At 40.2% G+C, this 23648-nt stretch overlaps 2 protein-coding genes and 1 non-coding gene across 9 annotated transcripts in view; all 3 read left to right on the top strand.

Moving 5' to 3' along the window:
• Positions 1-13913, top strand: part of phf21ab (PHD finger protein 21Ab) — a 31477-nt gene extending 17564 nt beyond the window's left edge. For 2 of the 7 annotated variants that reach the window (XM_081608305.1, XM_081608307.1), the window contains 9 exons: positions 400-579; positions 680-731; positions 821-900; positions 1174-1234; positions 3602-3846; positions 4180-4335; positions 5736-5811; positions 6937-7040; positions 7325-13913. In XM_081608305.1, coding sequence (XP_081464431.1) covers positions 400-579; positions 680-731; positions 821-900; positions 1174-1234; positions 3602-3846; positions 4180-4335; positions 5736-5811; positions 6937-7040; positions 7325-7975 — 1605 coding nt within the window. In that variant the 3' untranslated portion in view covers positions 7976-13913. The remainder of the gene's footprint in view (positions 1-399; positions 580-679; positions 732-820; positions 901-1173; positions 1235-3601; positions 3847-4179; positions 4336-5735; positions 5812-6936; positions 7041-7324) is intronic. The other 5 variants (XM_081608306.1, XM_008412657.3, XM_008412658.3 and 2 more) reach the window with 5 other exon arrangements.
• Positions 13914-14945: 1032 nt separating this feature from the next.
• On the top strand, positions 14946-15017 carry trnam-cau (transfer RNA methionine (anticodon CAU)). Its single transcript has one exon. It is a non-coding gene; the product is annotated as a tRNA-Met (tRNA).
• Positions 15018-16549: 1532 nt separating this feature from the next.
• Positions 16550-23648, top strand: LOC103466801 (uncharacterized). The gene is made up of 5 exons (XM_008412662.3): positions 16550-16896; positions 17466-17609; positions 18659-18822; positions 19692-20010; positions 21239-23648. Exons 1-5 carry the CDS (start codon positions 16653-16655, stop codon positions 21607-21609), a joined length of 1242 nt encoding a protein of 413 aa, XP_008410884.1. The 5' UTR covers positions 16550-16652; the 3' UTR covers positions 21610-23648.

Below are 23648 nucleotides of genomic sequence, written 5' to 3'. Positions count from 1 at the left end.
CTAGCTACTCTTGAGAACAATTTTTGAGTACTTTGCCCACCATTGGGTATGAGCAGCGCTACAGAGGGTGATTAGCAGCTCTAAGCCCCTCCCTCTGGCTCTGATTGGCTGTTTCTAGTTTGCAGCTTGTTTTTTCAGACCATCTCAAATCAAACTGTCACAACACACTGACAGTTTCAACAAATATGTAAAAAAATATTTAGTTACTCCAACTTTAAGCAGATTTATTTTCATAATTCCAGTTTGCACAGTTATGAATAGAAACGCAGCCATTGCTGCAGTCTGGGTGCTATTTGCATATCTGTAAACCACATGAACAGTCTGGGTTTTATTTCAAGCACCATGTGAGTTCTTCCAGTCCAGGGTAATTTCTGATTGGTCCTGGTTATCCTCCTGCAGCTCTTCATCTCTCCAAACCTTAACCTGCTGTCGTCACCTTCCTCCTCCTCCTCATCCTCCTCTCAGCAGACTGTTAAACTGGAAGCAGCAGAACAGAAAGCAAGCGCGGTTAGCCTGCCGTCCTCCTCCACTCCGCCTCTCTCTCCACCTCCTCGACCCAGAAAGGAGGAGAACCCCGAAGTGAGACCAGCAGAACTCGTCATACTGAAAGTTTTCTCTTGGTTTATCCAAATTTGAACTCCTCCATGTGCTGCTGATAAAACCGCTCTTCCTCTTTCAGAAACTGGCCTTCATGGTGTCTCTGGGCCTCGTCACACACGACCACCTGGAAGGTGAGCGGCGCTCCGGGCGGCTGCTGGTCCAAAAGCCGCTACAAAACAAACGTTTTCGGCTCTGAAACTTCTGCTTTCTGTCCTCGCAGAGATCCAGAGCAAACGGCAGGAGAGGAAGAGGAGAACGACGGCCAACCCGGTGTACAGCGGAGCCGTGTTCGAGCCTGAGGTAACGTCGATTTGAGCACACAGGTTTATTTTAATCAGACCTTTTACCAATCCCTCCTGGATGCTGATGTTTTTTATGATTGTTACAATCTAACATGACTGATTTTGCTGCACCTTTGCTGCATCGGTAACTCTAGGTGAAATTGGTATATTAAAGATGACTTTTGTTCCTTCTGGGTTAACTTGCAAATTTTCATTTTAGTTTGGACGTTAAACCTGGAAGTCAGAACAAATAAAATCTGCTGTTGATCCAGTTGTTCTGTTTTTGTTTCAGAGGAAAAAGAGTGCAGTGAGTTACCTGAACAGCCCTCTGCACCAGGGGACCAGGAAGAGAGGTCTGTATGAAACTCAGAGACCGACTCCCCGTCCAAACCAGTTCCAGTCTGTAGAGACTAGATTTATTAACACGCTTTGCAACTCCTCCTCCTCTCCTCTACTGCTTCCTGTCGCTTCCGTCAGGCGGATTTCTGCTCGTTTGTCAGAGCGCTTCCATGAACAACCTCAGCGAAGTCGGAATTTGGTCTCCTCGTGTGTCTGCGGCTTTAAACGACGTTCAGTTGAATCCAAACATGCTCACATACGTGTTCATTGAGGCGTGCAGTCAGATGCACACATGAATAATCAGGGAGAGAACTGAGAGCTTAGAAAGTAGCTTTGTAATAAAAAAATATACACAATCTGTAATCAGAACGTCAAAGCTCATTTTTCAAATTTTGGCTAAAAATCTGAATGTGATAGAAGATGTAGGTGTGGTAACATCCTCAGGCTGTTGTCCACAAATTTATGAAACCACTTTGATCAGGTGGTTCAATAGAATAGTTAAAATAGTATTGAACAGTACTCTTACTGTTCAATAGGTTCATGCAAGCTAATCAAAAACAGCCATTTGGTCTATGTTTTTATTGGGTAACGCTAATTAAAAAGTTAGTTGTGCTAACCCTAAATCACTAATCATAAACATTAGTTCTGGGCTATACTAACACGGTACTTAGCCGAAGCTAACGCTAAAGTGCTTAGGAAATGGAACTGTTGGGTAAAATGTTACCCCACTTCAAAATAAGAGTGTAAATATTAATGTCTAATTACTTAAGTTGATAAACAAAGCTTTAACTCTTTAGCACATGTTGAATTAAGTGAGTTAGGGTATAAATGGAAAAGGTTTGTGTGTGCCAACCGATTTCAAACTTAACAAAAATGCAAAAGCAAAATCAAAGAAATTAGCTACGATATTAGCAGAAATGTGCCTACCATTGGTTCTCGGTTTGGAACGTCTCAATAAGCTCTTCACTGATTGGATGGGAGGAAATCTGAGGGTAACTGCACATTACTATGGTGTTTTACCAACACCTAATGGCACTATACTTTATAAAAACCAAGTGGAGTACAAATTAAATCCAAAAGGTCTTTCCGTACGAAGCTCCTCCCTTCCTTCGGTCTCCCAGCAACCAGCACAGCTGAGCTATGGTGCTGGTGGACTAATGGTTCCTGCTTGAGTGGCTCGCTGTGGTGGGCTCAGACTGGTTTCTGGAGCTCTTTGATAAACATCCATAAATCCAGTTTAACCTTTTAACAGAAATGCATCCTGGGATCTGAAGGCGGTACTAATGTCTAATCTAATTTCAATAATAATAGGAAAAAGGTGTCTGTTTCTGACAGTCATGCTGATGTGGTCCAGCTGTAACACGACTAACAGGCTGGTGTAACATCTCATTGGTCTTCGACTGGGGGACTATACTGGTTTAACAGGAAGCATTTTAAACCTAATAAATGGATGAATGTTGTCGTTTTAACTCGGAACTAGACGCTAACGCACCTTTAAATGGATCTCAGGTCCCATTTGTGCCCTCAGAACTGTAAGCTTCACTACAGCTGAGGTTCTGACCCGCTTGATGGGGAGATGAGACGACGGTCAGACTCTCCTGGTTTCATTTACTTGACTTCCTGTTTGTCTTTTAACTTCCAGCCTTGTTAAGTCTCCACTGTCATTGGTTCACGACCTGATGAGAATAGATGTCGCTATTTATTAGCCAATCAAGGCAGGTTCAGTGACGGGTTAATGAAATCTGAAGCTGGGCGTACACTGCGCCGTATTTTCAGTCATATTCAGCTCGCAGGGTTCAATAATTCACACGTTATCACACTGCATCTGCATTCCCAACACGTTGTAGCCTTGAATACGGAACCATGAAGAAGAATAGAAGAAGAGAATACGAAACAAAATCATTCTTTTTGGCAATATATATTTTTTTTTACTGTTCAGAACTGTTGATACAAATTTATTTCGATAAATTTGTATTAAGCTTGGTACATGCTTGACCAAGCTTGTGAAGGTATTGGTGTATTTAAGTTTGGTGTACTGATGGTTATCAAATAAATTTGTAACTTAGTACATTTATGCCATTTTAAAATTTTTTTTTAATATATATATGTTGGTGTGGCATTGGCTGATGCTAAACCTCAGATATCGGTATCGGAAGTGAAACAAGTGGATCGGTGCCATGAAACGGTTGGATTTTGGTCGCATTTTTCTGCGGTTTGAACGTAGCTGAAGTTAAAGACAAATAGGGCGTGAGTTTGGTTGGGAGGTGTTACCTGAGCAGGTGTGCTGGCCTGTCTGTAGCTGCATGGAGCTGGTGTCGTTCACTAACACTGCTGTCTGTGCTTCTGACTCCTCTTCCTCACTGCTCCCTGATTCATGCTAGCCAACGAAGACTCCCTTTCCAAGGTATGTCATACAGACGCTCTGTTTTTTTTTGTCTTCTCCCCCCTCTCCATCTTTCTTTTTTTTTTTTTTTTTTTTTTTGTTTTTCCGTCTTTGTCGTCTGTCTCATTCCACCCAGGTCGCCCACCCAAATTCAGCAGCGTCCCGGAGCTGGGCAGCCTCACCCCGACCTCCCCCTCCAGCCCCGTCCGTCCCCTCCCCCTGCCCAGCCCCGGCTCTGGGGACGTAAGTAACGATGGGGGAGACGGCGGACGCCCCCGTCACATGCAGCCCCGCTGTCGCCCATTCACACACACCGCCATCACTTTGTTGTCCATGTGGTAACCATGAGCCATCACTTCCTGTCATTCAGCCTTACAAAGTGAACGGAGTCCATGAATAACACACACATCCTAACAGACACACACACACATCCATCAGAGCTCTAAACGAGACCAGCTGTAAACTAAACCAGATCACGGTCCCGCCCCCTCCCCTCCGCCCCGCCTCGCCCCGCCTCTCCATGCAGGGTGGGTGGGGCTCCTACGGAAACTGATTTGGTCCAATTCTTCCTCGCAGGGAGACATCCACGAGGATTTCTGCACTGTGTGCAGACGCAGTGGCCAGTTGCTCATGTGCGACACGTGTTCTCGTGTTTATCACCTGGACTGCCTGGATCCACCCCTGAAAACCATTCCTAAAGGCATGTGGATCTGTCCAAAATGCCAAGACCAGGTAACCGCAGCAGCAGAGACTGATCCAGGGTCAGGGGAGCGTTAGCTGTGCTCTAGTCAGGGCTGAAGCGATTAATTGGATTAATCGTGATTAATCGATTGTTGAAATAATCGCCAAATAATTTTGTAATCGATTAATCGTTAACTGGAGTTTACAGACTCAAAAATAGGCCATTTGCTACACAGTCAAAGCAGTAATTTATCCAAAACGGTATAAAAATACATACATTTAGCATTTAAGATGAAATGATGTTCTACCCAAAACTTGATTTGCATAGTTTTAGCTTCACCCGGTTAAAGGTTTGTTGAAAAAATATTTTATTAAAAGGTCAGAATTATGTAAAATCAACTTTTTTGATCTTTACATGATGTTATAATGTTATGCCCCCGCCCCCATCAAAAACTTACCTGAAGTGTTGCTTTGATTCTTTTATGCACATTTGAGAAATCCTTTAATCTCCATGGCAACCATTCAGTTATTCAAAACGCCTGAGTGGACCTAGCTCCGCCTTTCAGGCGCAGCTCCTCCTTCCAAGCCTACGCCTCGCAGAACAGCCCTTTCTCTGCGACTCCCCCCCTCAGTTCCTTCAGACTAGTCAACTGCAATTAGCAAACACTTGCTGTGCTCATTACATGAGCCACTTCTCAGTTCAACCCTGGTGAAAATGTTAACGGGTTATATTCCTGAAAGATCAGGAGTTTTTAGAGACAGAATTCAATTTCTAAGGCGTTTAGATTACAAAGTCAAATTTCTTTAGTCATATTTGATATATACAGCAGTTTTATAACAACCAAAGTTAAAATAGTTACTTGATTATGCTATAACATGCCATAATGTGTTAGGAAAATACATAATACTGCCCTTTTAATAACCTTTTGCTATCCAAGTATTAGTAGGTTAATAAAAAATATGTAATCAGTCAAACACTTTGTTGATGAGTCAAGCAGAAAGGTCTTGATTTTAAAAGTATTTTTTAGCTGCTGATACATGCTTTGCTATTTACTTTTTCTTATTTACAAAAATGTTTATCTGAAATTTTTAAATATAGTCTAATGCATAAAAAAAGCTTAAATAAAACTTCTGCAGAAGGTCAGTTTTTTTTTCCAATTATCAAAAATAATCAATAGTTTAATTGCTAACTAATAAATGGTTATCTGTAATATTAAACGCTGTTTCAGCTGTAGGACTGTTCAGTACTTTGTAAGCATACACATGATGCAGTACTGTTTTTTTTTTTGTGCTTATGTCTCATTCATTGTGTCAGTTGAGGTTGACATCTCACGTCCATCCACTCCATCACCCGCTCCCCGTCAGTCCCACGCAGCGTGGAGGCTAACCTCGACTCTTTAAATCTGTTCTGGGTCTCAGCCTTTGTGACACCCCTGAGCTTCTCCCCTCAGATCCTGAAAAAAGAAGAAGCCATTCCCTGGCCCGGCACCCTGGCTATCGTTCATTCCTACATCGCATACAAAGAAGGCGAGTCTTCCTCAGGGTTCCTACGGGGGCTTGAAAGCCTCGAAAATGCTTGAATTTCAAGTTTGGAAAGTGCTTGGTTTCTGTTTAAAGTCATCAAAAGTGCTTGATATTCAAACTAAGTTTTGTAACTCAAAGTGTAACCTTTGAGTAAAAGTAAAAATTTGTAAAGTGTTGTTTACAGTTGAAACCAGATATTTAAATTGGTCCCATTATGCAAAATTCACATTTTGGAGGTTTTTTTGTACTCCTGTTTGTGTTTCAAATGGTTCTAGAAACGGAACAAGCGCTTAAAAAATAAAATCCTAGCTGTTTTTTGGCAATAAGTTAATGTTTTTGGGTTTATGAAACAGAAAAAAGACCAGTTTCACAAGTCGCATTCCAGGGGCACTACGCCTGTTACCTAGCAACCATAACCTAGCCCAGCCCTGTTACCTAGCAACCCAAGCAGAGTTCCAGCACGTTTCACCAGCTAGTTTTGTTGTTGATAGACTGTTGTACTCCTGATTGGCGGAACAGTGTTCTGTTGTTTTTACATGTTTGATCAAGCTTGGTGTATTTAAGTGTGCTATACTGGTACAAAGTTATCAAATAAATTAGTAATTTAATACATTTATGCCTGATTTATTTATTATTATTATTATTATTATTTTATTTTTTTTTAAGAAACATTTTAAGCCAATTCAGCACTGTTTGTTTTTTTCTGTTTCGGATCAGAATCTACCAATATAAACCTCAAATATCTATATCAGTATCGGAAGTGAACAAAGTGGTTCGGCGCAGCCCTAACTAGCATCCAGAAACCAATTGCTGCATTCTTGTTGCTTTTGCAGGAGGCTCTACTTCTGCTTTTCATACACGGTTGTATATTTGCGCATCTGTTTGTAGCCAGTTTAATGTGCGAGTGTAAGTGTTGAGGTGGCCAGAGCAGCTCGAATTTGAATTTAAACCAGCAAAAGGCCCTAAGACAGCCAGTCACCTTTAAAGTTAATAAGACAGACATTTTTGTTGTCATTGTCTGAAGTTAAATCTGATTAAATTTCTCTCATTTTACACAAGTACCAGTTATTAAAATAATTTTTATTTCCTTAACTGTTGCTAAACTGCCGACTCTGTTCTGTGTTTCAGCTAAAGAAGAGGAGAAGCAGAAGCTGATGAAGTGGAGCTCGGAGCTGAAACTGGAGCGTGAGCAGCTGGAACAGAGAGTCAAGCAGCTCAGTAACTCCATAACGGTGAGAAACTGCAGCTTTTCATTAAGATATCTAGGCTTCTTTTAAGTCATTAACTCTTGAATATAAATGAAAAAATATATTCCAGTATCACTTGAACTTATAATAAGACATTTTTCTCATAAGTGGAAAAAAAAAAAATCTGTTAGTGGAATTTGTATTAGTCACTAAAACTCCTTGTTTTATAGAGGTGATAACATTCGATGATGCATTTCTGCTACATTTCCTCTTAGTTTTGTCAACAATTTTTTGCCTGTCTGATCTGATTCGGCTGTTTCTTTCTGCAGAAGTGCATGGAGACCAAAAACACCATTCTGGCTCGTCAGAAGGAGATGCAGCTTTCCCTGGACAAAGTCAAGCATCTCATTCGCCTCATCCAAGCCTTCAACTTCAACCAGGCCCTGGCGGAGACGGAGGGAAAGGACGTCCGGGTGCAGGACGGCGCTCGGGTCGTTGTTGGCTCTGGAGCTGCAGCTGAAGTCGGTGCGACGGGGAAGCTGGTGGTGAGCAGCTCTCTGGTCAGCAGCAAACAGGAGGAGCAGCAGACAGAAACAGCAGCAGCAACAGGAGGAGGAGGAGACGGCAACAGCACAGTGCTGACTAACTGCCCCGCTGCTGGGGCAGGGGTTGCGCCGGGGTTAGGGGGTCACACAGAGACCACTCCTTGTGTGGAGGTTCAGCCCAAGCCTGAGACTGAGGCAGCTCCTGCGGCTCCTGCAAAGGTTGCCACCACCAACGGTACGACGGAGCTGCCGCCATGCCCTGCCCACAGCCCTGCCGCCGCCGCTGAGAACAAGATATCTGCTGTGAACCCTGCAGAGACGGCGGTGGAGAAGAAGCAGGAGGAGCTCAGCGACGGCAGCAACAACAGCAAAACCTCAGAACCCTCCCAGCATTCTTTGCCAGCTCTGCTTAGCAGTTTGGACGATAAAAAGTAACGCTGCGTCCCTGTGGTTGCAGGAAGTCGAACATATATATTAAAAAAAGAAAAAAAAGACCTTTGCTTGCACCGCACGGTGCCCTGAAGTTGCCAATCTGTATAAATGTTGTTTGTTTGCATTGTATTGTCAGACTGTGTCAATGGTAGATGTACAGCCCAAGTCACGTGACTCTGGGAAGACCCGGGTCATCATGCCAATTAGTGATAGACGTCATGGAGGGAACACTCAAAGGAAGATTTTCTTCATCATCACACCGGTGTGTGCCTGTTACAGTGGCCCCTGTGTTCTGTTGACGGCTCCAAGGAGAACCCAGAACATGGAACCAAACATCTGCGGGGGGAGCTGGTCCAAGAAGCAGTGTTGTAAACGTTTGTGTACTGAAAAGAGAACCTGTTTGCATCCTCGTCCCGTCGACCCTGACGGGAACGGCGCTCCACAGTCCGAGTTCTCGATTAATTTCCTCACCTGAAACCAAACCAGAACCCAATCAGGACTGATCTCTTCCAACCCGAAGGCTTCAGTTTGATTCAAGCTGTCATCACAAAACAAAATTGATGAGGCAAATGTGACCATGAAGTGTGTTTTCAAAACTTGATGTTTGTCACCCTTTTCTTCACTAGTATGCTCTCACCAGGCTCCACCCACTTTTTGGTCAGACTCCGCCCACTTTTTGGTCTGACCTTGCCCATATTCTGCATCAGCTCAGTTTAAATTTGATTGGGTGAAAAGTTATGACACCCTTTAGTTCAGGAGGAGTTGCAAACATTTTACTTTTTTTTTGTTGTTTTATATGAAAAGAAACTAAATGAGTCAAACACATGAGGTCACTCCAGCCTTTTATAGATCTATAGAAAAGTGTTGCGACTGATCATGAATTTAACAACCGAAGTCAAATGCCTTATTGGATTACTTAACTCAAAGGTGTCCAAAGTGTGGCCAGGGTGCCATTTGTGGCTCTTGAAATTATTTTGTCTGCCCCTTGACTTCAAGTCAAGAATGGTAAAAAAATTTGGCTAACAAAATGGAAAACAATTGACGAGCCAAACAAATTGGCATTTGTCAGTTCTTTTAATAAGAAACTGGTCCAAAACCTATTTTATGTTTTGGATTTTTAATATTATATAGATTTAATTAAAGTGTTATTTATTTTTTGTAGGTAAAACTAAAAAAAAGTCGCTATAAACTAATTTTTGTATCTTAAATTTAATGAATTTTGTGGCCTGCCAGTAGTTTAAATTTGCTCGTTTTGATCCCCAGAACATTACTAGTGCAGGAAGTCCAAACGATATATTTCCAAACTTTTATCTTCAGCTTAAGTTTTGACTTGAGCTCAGTTTGTTGAGTTACCACCTCTTTATAGGGGATTTCACCTTGTCAAACAGTTCAGAGAACATTTCAGGGTCCCCAAAGGTCCCACCAACCAGTGAAGGAAGGTCTAACTGGGTTTCCTTTACAAGTGAACTCACACTGAGTTGCAAAGTTCCTTTGAATCATACTGAAGCCTTTGAAACTTTAAATTAATCCAAAAATAGTCCAACTCTGTCTATTGACCCTATCACCCACCATCATCACTTTCCTTGCAGTCCTAGGTTTTGTACCAGGGTCTCCCAGTGAAGGCTGGGTGCAGCCCTCTGGAAGACTGTTGTTCCCTGATGGACTCTGGGTTGAACCCCGATTTGGTCCCGGGATGAGGACGAACAGGAGCGGTAGCCTAACAGATGTTCTCAGTGGTGTCGGTCAGTGTAGTGATTGAGTTTTCATTCGTGAGTCGTGTGTGTGAGCGTGTGTGTGTGAGCGTGTGTGTGTGTCAACTGTGAGCACTAAATGTGAATTTGCAATATTGCAACGTCAACACACACAAACTCTATCTGGGCTGTTTGTTTTTTATAGGAAAAGATATTCAGGTCTTCCTAGTCTCCAGAATAAGTGCTTTCTGTTCCTGAACCTGCTGGACTGGCATCATCATCATCACCATTGCCGTCGTCGTCATCATCGCCGCCGCCGCTGGGCGGTGGTGATCGTTTGAATCCTGAACTGCCAAAATCCTGATGTTGTTTCCAAATTCAGCAGGGACTCGTCCTCTTACTTTCCTCGAAGATCAAATCATCGGAAAGATTCAGATGCAAAGTCCCGGCCGAGACAGGAGAGCGTTGGGAACAATAACCACAGCAGGACGTGTTCCCGTCCTGAGGAACCGAGGAATCTGTTGGAGGTTAAAGGACGACAACACAATTCCTGAGATTAAAGCACAAGCTTGCTGCATTACAAAGAAGTGCTGAAGAGCTTTTTGTACGTTCCCGTGGAGTTAAACAGAGTATGCATCTCTTCATTGTCGTGTGACTTCCCCTTACATTGCCAATATTTCCCCTCGGTGTGACTCTGAGGCTGGAGTCCGATTAGGAGTTTGTCCCACTGAGTCTGGCTTAGAGCCAGACCATGAAGCCGATGGTTATCAGAGCAATTGATCGGAACATTGACAAGGTGAATAGAGATTAAAGTTGCCTCCATTTATGCTGGAGACTTTAGTTTTACTTGGGGTTCCTTTGGTTCTCCGATGTGCTCACTCCTTCCTGAATGCGAGGAAATGTTTCAGACTTTTTTAGGAGAATTCCCTCTGAAAATTCTTTTTGTTACACAAAATCAGTCCAGAAGTATATATCGCCAACTCAAGTCCTCAAGGGCTACTGTCCTGCTGTAACTTAGATCCATCCCTGCTCCAACACGCCTGAATTACCTCCTTACCTTGTCATAAAGTACTGCTACAGTACTTTGTACCTCGAGATAACGAGGCATTTGTTTGATTCTGGTGTCTTGGAGCAGGGATGCATCTAAAGTCAGGAGATACGCCTTGTTTCCATTGAGTGGTGCAATTAGGGACACTATTTGGTCTGTTTGAACCGACTTGTACCACAGCATTCCTAGGCTCCCTTCAGTTGTAGGTCTATGGGACAATAGTACAGTTACGGCAGAGATACTTGTGTCACACCACAGTCCATTTGGAGAATATGCGATAAGCATGAGACGTACTAGTAAGTCATATTTGTTGTTGCCTTGTAATATTGTGTTTAGGGTTTAACCCTGCCAGTCTAGTGTGAGTCCAATTGTTGATGGAAACTCTCCCTTGAGAATGCCGGTCCATTGTTTGGGGGACACGAGAAATACTAGCAAATCACATTTGTCGTTGCACTTGCATGAGGCAGTATTAGACATTTGTGTTTGATCCCACCTGTCTGGTGAGAGTCCAACTTGTGGAGGGAACGCTCTTGAATATACCGGATCATGCCTCAGTGCAAACAAGGCAAAAGAGGCGTCCCTGCTCCAGCACACCTGAATTACTTTCTTAGCTAGTCATAAAGTTCTGCAGAGGCCAAGTAAAAAATCATTTTTGATTCTGGTGTCTTGGAGAAGGGATGGATCTGAAGTTGAAGTTGAGGGCTGGAGTTATAAATCGTTACCACAGAGCGGTGCAGTTTGGTATGCTTTTTTGTCTGTTTTCAATGAAAAAGCAGCCCATAAAATCATTCCGTACCGCACCATTCCTGGACTCCCTTCAGTTGTAGGTATATGGGACAATGGCACTGTTGATTGGGGCACAGAAAAACATCTTTGCTCAAGACATACTAGTTCTCAACGTTGGGCATTTGGATTTAACTTCCTCTGCCCATTGAGAGTCCAACTGGTGTTTTCAAACACTTTCCAACATGAATAAACCAGACAATAAAATGGCGTACTGGACCGTACCGACCAATACCATCCCTCTCAATGAAAGCGAGGTGCTAGAGACCTCACCTCTAAGCTCATCAGACAAATATCCCAACACTTCTCCCAGAAAAGACCTGTTTCCTCTCATGATGGTGGGAGTGAGCTCCTGTTTGGGTGGTGATCTGTTGCGGGCGTCTTAGTTTTTATTTAAATTCATATCATGCAGACTCTTGTGAGTGAATCGGCATATCCCAATGGCACCTGGTTTTCTCCCATCAGCTGCACAGACTGCCTTCATTCCAAACACCCCAGAGAAATATGTGTGTGTGGAGGGTGTGTGTGTGTTGGGTGTGTCCTGTAGAGTTCAGCTGATCTGACGGAATGAGCCAGACGGGAAACCCAAGTGTCCCCGCTTCCTTTTGGGTCCCACTTGTCATGTCTAAATCTCCATTGGGTGGACATGGTTCTCATTCCGACCCGTAGATCCGATCGGTCATCAGGTCTCTAGATCCTTCCCTCTGTACAGTAGGTACCTCTGAGTGCCTTTCTTCAAACAGCAGATAATATTTGTCTCTTGACTTGCACTGTGACTCGTAAAACTTAACAAAACCCTCCGGGATCGCCCCCCACCTGACACCGAGCCCTGTCCACGATAGCCCCGCCCCAGAGGAAGCTGCGCCCCACTCCGCAGGCTGTCAGGAGTCGATGCAAGCTCGTCACTTCACACCAACCCGTTTGATTTGACCACATAGTGTTCTGTTGTCCATCCCTAGAAGTTGCCTTAAATGTATTTTATTTTCTGGTGAAATGTTCAGATTTCGGGTCATAGGGGGTGGGGTTTGTGCAGAGGCAGTCTGAGATCTCACTCTGATCCGTTTGTCATGCACTTTTAGTTTGATCAGTATTATCAGAGCAGAGATGGGTTATGTTTTATTCTGAAAAGGCCCCCCACCCTCTCTTTCTTCCTGTCTCTTATTTTGGAGGAGGGATAAGTTTGCAGGATCAGGTCACATGACCCGGAACGCATTTCGGATGAACAAACCTGGGCCCAGCCAGCATCACCTGTGCTCGCTGTGGTGCAGCACATGCCTTCTTATGCAAGTTTTTATACCAACCTTTTTTATTATGCATTGCTTCGGTTTTTTTTATGTTTTTATGTGAAACTTAAGTCACCTTTTTTCTGATTTTCTCTGAACATTCTGGCATCTCGATGCCAAACGTGTGCATGTGTTTACACATTCAGGTAGCCATTCAGGGTGGGTTTTCCCGGACAGTGCCGAGAGGTTTGCTTTTATTATGGGGGGGGAGGGATTCTGTTGCAGTACTGCGAGTGACCACCGGGGGGCGGACTGGAGCGAGAGTTTGGCGCCATCTCGGCTCTCCTTTTAGCTTAGCTTTTATTTAACTGCCGTTGCTGCGTGGAAACGGGGCGTTGAGATCTAAAATGCTCCTTAATTGAAGTCTGGAAGCGAATATATCCAAAGAACTCTGCATATCATCGGGGTGTGAGTTTTCTGCGTCGTCCATCGACTGTTTGTGGGTCACGCTCGGGGGCTTCCGCGTGGGTCCTGGGGAGGAGGTTTGCTTTTCATCTTTCGGTTTTAAAGCGATCAAGTCATGATTGTGGCCTTCTAGTATTCTGTGGGTTCATGACGTCATTCACCTGTTGTTCCCGCTCAGCATCCATCCATCCATCCATTTATCCTGTCTGGATCCTCTACACCTGCAGCTTCTTACCTCATCCACAGCTGAGTCCATCGGGGGTGTGTTGAGTGCAAAAAATCTGAAAAATACTACAAAAAAATAAAAAATACAAAAAAAAAAAGAATCTAAAAAATGAAAAGAAGTCTTTTTCTATCTTCCATTTGGTGAGATGCATTGTAGCGATCAGAATAAAGAAAAAGTTCACCTGGTGTGCTGAATAATGTGTAAATTGGTTATTACACAATCTGAATATTTGTATAATTGTTTGTATTTTTTCATAATGATTTTGGAAAGGAATGTGTTTATTTTTTTGACTTCTGTTCCAGATGTGTCTTCTGTTGGCCTGACATTGTGACTGGTCTGGTGGGATTCTTACCTCTGTATTGAGCCTCTTCTGTGATGAATTCTTTGTATGCAGTGTTTAGGAAATACTGTAGGGAACATGGGGAGGAGTTGATATTAGGAGCATTTGATCAATTTGTATTTATTTATTTTATCATTTTGTTAAAATAAATTGTGAAAAACAAAATCTTCTGAAATTATTTATTTTTCAATCTACCTTTAAGTAACACTTACTCGATTATATCATGAATTAAGGAAAATAAATTGAAATTAGCTCTCTGTATTGTTTGTTTAATATGCGGAAAGATATCAGGAAATAATAGCATAATAACTCAGTTTTAATTGTAAGTATTGAACAATAAATTAAGTGAATTTGTTCTCAAACAGTAAGTTCTGTACAAATACAGAATAAACACAAAATATAAGTTTATAAACAAAAATATTTAATAGTTAAAACTAGTTATACTCATAAACCAAAATGAGAGGAATAAGAAAAACAAACTACAAAACGTATAGTAGGGATACCACTTTTTATGATCATTTATTGTTTATAATTATTGTACTTTATCTTAATTTTATGTTCACTACTGTCCTGCTTTATCAAAATTACTGTTTTATTTTAATTGACCTCTTGGCCAGATCACCCTCTTAAAAACGACCTTTCTTGAACTTTATGAATTCTTATCTAATTAAATGAAGGTTAATTTTAAAAAATAAAACAGAAACTCCAAGAAAATAATGCAGAGATATCAGTTTAGCGTAGGTTTGAAGACTCAATGTTTATCATAAGGAATTTGAAATTAGGCCAAATTAGCCAGTTCATAATAAAAAGCAGAAAATAAAACATTATTTTAATAAAACAGAAATCGAAAAGGGAATCGTCTGTGGAGTGCAAACTAAAGATTTCTGATTTTGTTGACATGTTTCTTTCGCTCACTGATACACTTGTACGCGTTTGAGTTTGAAATACTGGATGTTTTTTCACTTTCGACCTGAACGCTAGATGCTATCATGTGTGGGGGGAGCCAGAAAACACATAAAAACATACATAGAAATAAAAATTACAACCCATAGTAGCGCGTACTTTTGTCCTCTATTGAATATTTGAACTGGCGCTGACATGTTGATTTAACACTACAAACCAAAAATCATTAATCTTGGCAAAAACACGTCATCGGTGCTGATATTAAGAAGCTACATGTTGACGTGATGACACCGCAGCAGAGTGGCGCAGCGGAAGCGTGCTGGGCCCATAACCCAGAGGTCGATGGATCGAAACCATCCTCTGCTATGACTTTTTTTTTTTTTTAAGTTGGAAAATTTAGGGTTACATTTTATCAGTAGATTTAATTTCCAATTACCGTAAAATACTGAGAGGTTTGTGAAATGCTTGAACATAAATTAGATTTACATTATATTCAGAACAAAAGAGGTTTGTTAGTTCAGTGTTTCTACAGTTAACTGCTCTTTTTATCTATAAAATATACATTAAGTGTTAAATTAAACTGCTTAATGATTTCAGCTCATCTGAATGAAACTAAAATTATATAGTTGAATGAGCAATTTGGTAACTTAATTCAAGTAAATTACATTTCATAAATAGGCTACACAACTCCCTTAAAGGAATAAAATATAAAGTTTATTATCATTCATTTTGTCATTTATTTATCAAATAGTTATTTGTTTTGTTTACATTTAAAGATACAAGTGAGAACAGTGAGATAAATGGACATATGACTACATTATTATAAATACAAAATGAAACGTTTTTATTATAGAAATAATTTTTGTATTTCTAGAATTTAGTGGGTATTGGGTTGTAGATGACATAGTACTGACGTCACGCAATGCAGATGGAGGTCAGGAAGTAAATGCATCCTGTTTACTTCTGTTGATGCACCTTCAAAATGCCTAAAATATGTGTTGTGCAAGGTTGTTACAGCGGTTATGGGCCCAGACAGAAAGAGAAACGTTAGTTTCGTGTCCCAAAGGTAGCTAGCTACAAGAAAGTTAATTTTAAAAATCTTAAGAAAAAAGACGAGAAAAGTGGCTCAACAATTTACGACTAGAAACAGGAGCGGAAACTAAGAATGCCAGAGTTTGTAGCAACCACTTTGTAGCAGACAAAAATCACATCGTTTGTATTGAATTATCATATATTTTATTGGACAGTTAGTTAGAAATCCAAGCATTCATATGTAAGGTAAGATATATCATTTTTCGGCCTAGCTTCGTTGTCCCCTTGAGTGCTAATGTTGTTAGCAGCTAGCTAAGTGTTGATATTGGCATTTTACAATTTACTCTACTGTTTTAGGTTGTCCAAGCGCAGCAGGTGTTGTACCGTAGATTCCCCAGACTGGACCCCTACTGTTAACTTGTGGTACCAAAGAAATAACAAGAGGCCACAAACAGAAGCATCACGACAGCAAAAGGGAAGAGCTAAGGCAGGGAAGCTTCTTCTTCTTCTTTTCTATTATGGCGGATCGCAAACAACTTTAAGGTGCATACCGCCACCTACTGTTCACGAGTGGGTAGCAACACTACTTTACATCTATTAAATTCTAATTTTTTAATCTTGTAAGGCAGGGAAGCTTCCCTACACTGCCCTTGAAAAGAAAAATAAACAGTCTGAAAGATGATTTCTATGATGAAAGCTCACCAATCCCTGAAAATGAACAATTAGGAGGTGAGAAAAACAATATTTATTTATTTATTTATTTATTTATTTAAATAAATTTTCTGAATCCAATTTTTAATAACTAAATATTTGTAAATTTTCCACGTTAAAAGCTATTTATTTTTCCTTAAAGTGACGTCACATACTTGTGGCTTGTGGGTATTGCAGTGCGTGAACGTGGTTGGTTATAACGCGGCGGTATTGGCGGAACTCTCAGCTGTTTCCTGCGTGTTTTGTTCCACGCCAGAAATGGGGGGCAGAGAATGTTGCGTGAATAACTGTGGGAGCAGCTCCCACGACCACGAGGGCAGAATGCTCCCGAACGGCCTGAGCTTCCACTGCTTCCCTGCATGGAGAACGAAGGAAGGCGACCTTATATCGGAGCTAACGAGACGGCGGAGAGAAGCTTGGGTGACCGCCGTGGGCCGCAGAGAAATCACCTTCGACCGCATCCCGTCCTCCATGAGAGTCTGCTCCAGTCACTTTGTCACTGGTTAGTCCAAACAGGTTTTATTTCTCAGCTCAGCGCGAAGATGATCCAGAGACATGTCAGCATCAATGCTAATCACAGCACAGCCGCCATATTGGTCAGGGCGACTCTCCTTTCATATAATCCCATTTTAATGCCATATAAGTTTATCTTCAAATCGTTTCGTACTAGAGAAAGTTTCTCAGTGGTAATATTATAATTTATTATCTAATGCTAATAAAAACTGATAATAATGCAGGGCGATTTTAAATTTGTAAAATATCTGTAGTTCATATAAAGGTAAAAAATAAATACCTTGTTGCAAGGCAACATTGTTGCCAACTTTGCAGCCATACAGTAGTTTACCTTCTTCCCATTTCTGGTGAGAAACCCCACATAAAAGCTATTTTTATTGTAAAAAATGAAGTAGTAATAACCTTTTTATGCATCAGAAATGCTTATTTTAGATATTCAGATGCATATGGACAGAAAAAAAACCTGTTAATGCATAGAAACTTATGGGAGCACTTTCTGTTAGGCCACTCTTTGTAAAAAAGCTTGGGGAAATTTTTTTATTCATTTTCCTTTTATAGGAAAACCAGCGTATGAGATGCTGGACTCAGATCCAGACTGGGTGCCGTCTCTCCATCTGGGTCATGATGGTAATGATGATGAATGTGAAGAAAAGTCCTGGAATAAAAGAAGAAGGTTGTCTTCTGCTGAGAAACCAGTAGAAGGTGGGTCTCAAAGATTTGTTTTAAACATTTCTTAATGTGCACTCAAACCTGAATCTTAAACAGTGAGTCTGACACATGTGAAAACCTACATGTGAGAAAACAGCGACTCGCTTTTTTCTCACATGGGTGCGTAGGTCAGACCAAATCCAAGTTTTGGGGGTCATAATGTTATGCCTGATCTGTGTATAAACTGATTATTTTCAGTTCTTGCTCAGAGCATTGCTTAGTGGGAACATGCTCAATTAAAACAACAGAGGTCCTTGTACACAGCTCTGTGGTACACCTCTGTCTGTGTAAAAATACAAAGATTATATTTTTTGGATCATATGTTGTTGTAAAAACCAATAATCGGAGCTCAAAGTTCTGATAGTTGGAAATTAAACCACAATGTTGCTCAAATTTGGCTTAAATAAATGTTACTATAGGGTTGCAACAACAAATGGTTATTTTAGTAATTGATTGATCTATCAATTATATATTCTGATGATTCATCGGATAAAAAAATTGGCATATTCTGAAGATTTTTCATTTAACAACAAGTCTTTTTTTTCATCCATATTCTTTGCATCAAAAGATGCAAAAAACACATAATTTCATTTTTGAATAAGAAAGCTGTTTCTGCTTCACTTGAAATTGATGCAGTATAGGGCTGTAGTTTGGATTAATCAATAACTGGATAGCAAAAGGTGCTCAACAGATTTTTTTTTTGTTTTGGTTTTTACATAATCTGAACTGGGTCAAGCTAAAGCTTTACCACTTGAGTTCTGGGTATAAAATATTTTCAGAAGAAGGTTTTTTTTTTTATCGTAAATTCAAAATGTATATATTTTTTGTACAGTTTTGGCTTAATTACTGCTTTGCAGATGTTGTTTTAGCAAAATACATTTTTTGAGTCTCTATGCTCTACTTATCTATTAATTAGTTGATTATTTCAATAATCGATTAATTACCAGGTTGAAGTAAAAGTCGTCAGCAGGAATAAGCAGTAAATGCTCTAAAATGTCCTGTTGGTCGGCTGCTTTGACTGAATGTCGTCCCTCTGCGTTCAGGAGCAGATGGTGCTGCTGAAGCCAGGAAGCCTCCTCCGCCTGCTTGGAGCGAAGTGAAATCTGCTCTGCTGTCTCTTCTGGAGGGTAAAACCGTCGCCAGTCAGCAGCAGGGAGACGATGAGCAGAACCAAGGCGCCGAGACGAGGACAGACTCCGGCTTCCGGGTACGGCAGACGTTTGATGTTAATGTGTCCATCTTGTTTTTGTAAATATCTTATGTTTTTATTTATTTGAAAACTTAAAAAGATAAAAAAAATGGTGATTCTTTCAAAATAAGCACACATTTCATAGAACAGATTGGGGCTTAAACAATTAATTGGTTTAATTGTGATTAATTGATTGTTGAAATAATGGTCAACTAATTTAGTGATTAACTGTAGTGTTGACTCAAAAAGTGGCAATTTGCTGAAAAAACATATTCAAGGCAGTTATTAAACCACAACTGTGTAAACAAACAAACGGTATACATTCTGCCTTTAAGATAAAAACTCCTTTCTCTATAAATAAATATGTTTTAGCCAAAGCTCCTCAAGTGGAATAGTTTTACTCCATCTTATTCAGATTTACTAAAGTAACGCTACGTTATTGCATTTTAGGCTATAAAATGTTTTATTTTCTTATTTAAAAAAGGAATTGAATTATTTAATTACTTTTTTAATGTACTTATACATTAAATATTTGTGCCCATTTGGGACAAAATCTGATTAATCATCAAAATAATTAATTAATCAATTACAAAAATAATCTTTAATTGCAGCTCCATAGCAGATATTTATATAAAAATATATATATATATATATATATATATATATATATATATGAAACTGTGTTCTTTCAAAAGTTTGTTACCTTTGCAGCTTTAAACAAGTTTTACTTTGCTGTCTCTTTGGTTTGTAAAGGTTGCAGAGCTTAGCGGACAATATTAGTTAATCGATTTGCAACTAATCTTTATTATCTAATAATTTGCATTTCTATTTTAAACTGATATTTGGGGTTCTGTGAAAGAGAAGAATTAATCCTGCATTTTTTCCAGGACTTCTTCAGGAACGCTCTGGAGTCGTCTCTGGAGGCCTCCATCCAGGCCAGAGCTCTCTCCAAGAGTCGGCCGCCGTCCACAGAGTACGAGGTGGAGCTGAACTTCAAGCTTCCATCCTCTGCATCAGTACCGTCCGCCCTGGAAGAGCCGTCCTCCTCTTCACCGGCGTGTGCGAACTGCTCCACCATGCTGCAGAGGATTCGAGAGCTGGAGGAGAAACTGTTTGAAGTCGCCAGCAAACATAAGGTCAAAGTGCTGAACAGACCAAGGCAACCGATCAGAGAGGAGACCAGAACCTCTGGGGAAGAGGGTGAGGGTAAGTTTCAGGAAGCTGAAGAGCTGGAAGTCTTTATTTTCTCTCTTTTATCATTTTAACATACAGGCAGGAACTAATTCAGCTGTTGGGATTAGAATCTGGACCAAATATCTCCCAGAACCTGCAGCAACAAATGCCGACTTCAGCAGTTTTTTAATTCATAAAATAATTCCTGCATTGACTTTTCACAACACAGTGACCAGGACAGTATCCGAGATATTATTTCTTTCTTGTCATTTTGTTAGAAATGTAGTGTTTTTGTTTACATTATTTGCCCAAACATCGACATCCAATAGACACAAATTTAAACATATGGTTTCTGTTAATATTTTATGTTTATATTTATTCTAAAACCTAAAAAGTAAATGAAAACGGTGGTTCTTCAAAAACAAGCATAAATTTCATAAAGCAGATTAGAGCTGAAATAATTACAGCTGTTTTAAATTAAAGAGGGGCAAAAGTCTAATTTTTCTAGAGAAAAAGTTCCAACTTTATTATTATATTTTCTAAAAGATAAAGTATTTTTTGTTCAATACTAAAAGAAAGCAGAATATTAACTTCGTCATTCTCCACCTCTTTTGTTCACTGATTCAGTAAAAATTCTACAGAGAAATCCAGCTCAATGGGAGAAATCCCAGATGGGAGTTCTGAAGCGAGATGAGAATCCAGTGGCAAAAGCCAAGCTAGTCGTATTCCAAATTAATATTTCCTCAAAATTCTACATTCAAATACCTCATTATGATTTTCTAACCAATTATTAATCGGTTAATCCAGAAAATAATCAACATATTGGCCCCACACTGTATTGATGTTAAGCAGAAAGGGATAAACTTCTCACTCATTAGAAGTTCTTTTTATCTGGAGATGCAGCCGTTGCTACAATTAACCAAAACATTAACTAAAGACAATAAAATGTTTATTTTCCCATGTGATGAGAAATGTAATTATTTGCTTAACATTTCTTAATGTATTCTTAATATTATGTAAAAATTCTTAAGCGGTTAGATTAAAAAAATTTGAAGAATGTACCAATTTTTATACGATTAATTGATTAACCCTGAGAATAATTGATTAATCGATAACTAAAATACCCATTTCCATCCCTACGGTGGACAGTTGTCTGCCTTTTGTGCCAAGGATGAATGATCAGTGGAAACGGCTCACGTTTGAGTTTATAAACCCATTTTCCAGTTCCAGTCTCGTTGTTCTGATGGTTCTGTCTCCGCAGCGACGGCTCGCGTCGGACCAGTTCAAGGTGAACCGGACTCTGAAGCCACTCCTTCCACCTCCCGCCCTCATCGTCCTCCTCAGCGCCGCCGCCACTGCTTCAAGAAGGAGTGGCTCAAGCTCTTCCCGTTCCTCCGGTACTCCCCACGCCTCAACGTCATGTGGTGCCACGTGTGCCGCGTTCACGCGGACTCGTTCTGCAAGAACCACCGTCTGATCAAAGGCTCCGATCATTTCACCAAGTCCAACATCATGAAGCACACCAACTCCGTCTACCACCAGCAGAACATGCAGCGCTTCCTGTGGAGCAGCCGCATGCCGTTCGAGGAGCCGTGGGATCCGTCGGATCCACCCGCTGAGGCACAATCATAACAAAGAAGCAAAAGCAAAGGCTGCCGATAAGTTTTTACTGAATAAGCTCATCAGTATAATAGACAAAGTGTTAAAAATGGCTCCTACTGTTGGGTTGCAGTTGTTGTGCGTTACATTGCTGAATGTTTTTCCTGTCATATCAGAACCTTTTGGAGGCCTGAAACATCTAAGCCCTGAAACAACATGGCCTCCATCGATTCGCTACTTTCTGATCTTTCAGGTGACTCTACAACTTCTGAGAGAGAGAAACTGGAGCTGGGTGGCTTTTGAGAAAATATGTTTGTGTTTTTTCACCAACACACTCCTTTGTTTACATATTCTAGTGTAATGTCAGCAAACCTAGAGCCGCCATCTTGTTTGAGGAGCCTGTTTGACAGCTCTGTATTTATTTGGACGTTGAATTCAGGTCAACTTTACGACAGAATATTAGTATGAGGCTAAGATTATTTTTGTTTTAATTATGATTCCCATATTTTTGAGTAACGTCATCGCGCCATGAGCCGCCATCTTGTTTGTTAAATGTTACAGCTTCTGTTTATTTTTACTTTGAATTCAGGTCAATTCTACATCAAAATATTTTAGATCAGGCTATGATATTTTTATTTTAGTTATGAGAATAAATATTACAAAAATACAGTCAAAATAATACTGTATTATTTTGACTTCATAATCAAAGTAATTATGATTATTTTGATGTAATCTTTTAATTATATTAAAAGATTACTTTTTTTTTTTTTACATTTAAAAGATGTAAAAGATGAGGACTCCAACACGATAAATAACAAAAAGTTAAAATGACGAATGTTGAGTATCTTGAGAAGTTGTACTTTAGCATCGGTTTTACAGATAACAGAGGCGGGAGGCGGTCTTAGCCTGCCTGGCGCCCCCCAAGATGTCGGCGTATCAGAAACCTCCAGTGGATAAGATAATACTTTACCTTTTAACGCATCAGCCTCAAATTGTTTGAACTTTGAAACAATTGAGCAATGACTGAGTCTAAGAAGAAAGAATAACACAAGCTGCATTGGTCACGTCAGATAACTAAGCTAATTTTTGTAATTTTAAGAATTTGTTTCTTTTAAACTTGTCTTTTTCTGCTAATATTGTGACTATATTATTATTAAACAAAATCCCTCGTAGATGGCCCTGATGTTCGTAGTACAACTCAAAGAAGAAAATATATTTTCTATCATTTGTAAGTTTTTTTTTTCTTCTTTTTAGAAAAGAAAGTGGTCAATAAAAAAATCGAGTGAAATCGGATCTGGTATGAAAAAATGTGGATATGTTATTTTTAAACCATAAAAACATTCCTGAAATCGATCAATCAACTTCTGAAACGTCACCAACTCTGGGCCAGTTACCATGGTAACAAACCCCGATAGGAGCCGAAGCAGGTTGTTACGATACTGCTGAGCAGGTAGCACCCGGCTAACACGGGTTTAGCTTCCCGTGTTAGCCGGGAAGCTAAACCACTCGACTCACAGATAATTGGACCTGTGGAAATGTATATTTCGGTAAAATCAAGAGATTAAAAGAACCGCATCCAAAAGGAAAAACACATTTTTCCGATCGGAGCCGTCTGTGTTGAGAGCTAGTAAAGCTAACTTCCGTTCTCACAATGACGGCTGCTGCTGCCGTCATTGTGAGAAACGATACGACTGTTTTTGTTTTGTTCCGGAAATAAACTTCCCACTTCCGGTTATGATCCTAAATTGGTACAATCTGTGAGCTGCTGCTGTTTCGGTGAGAAAGTTTATATTTTATGACTAGATCTGTGAAATGCAGAAGCATTCAACTGCCAGAGCTTAGAAATAAATTCTGGAGCACCAAGAATAAGAACGGTGGTAAAAGTAAAGCAGAAATGCCTCTTGTGACATTTTTTAACAAGTTGTATAATAAGTTTTGAATTTTGTTTGGAGAAACTTCACCTGAATTTATTTCCAAGATCTGGCAGTTAAAACTGTTAAGCTGAGTATATGTGACACTAAACCATTTATTTTTTTATTTTAAAAGTGCATTAAAGACATTAATGAAGTTGA

Source organism: Poecilia reticulata, chromosome 6 (genome assembly GCF_904066995.2).
Source record: "Poecilia reticulata chromosome 6, P_reticulata-male-v2, whole genome shotgun sequence".
Lineage (NCBI taxonomy): Eukaryota > Metazoa > Chordata > Actinopteri > Cyprinodontiformes > Poeciliidae > Poecilia > Poecilia reticulata.
This window is presented reverse-complemented; position numbering and strand designations above follow the sequence as displayed.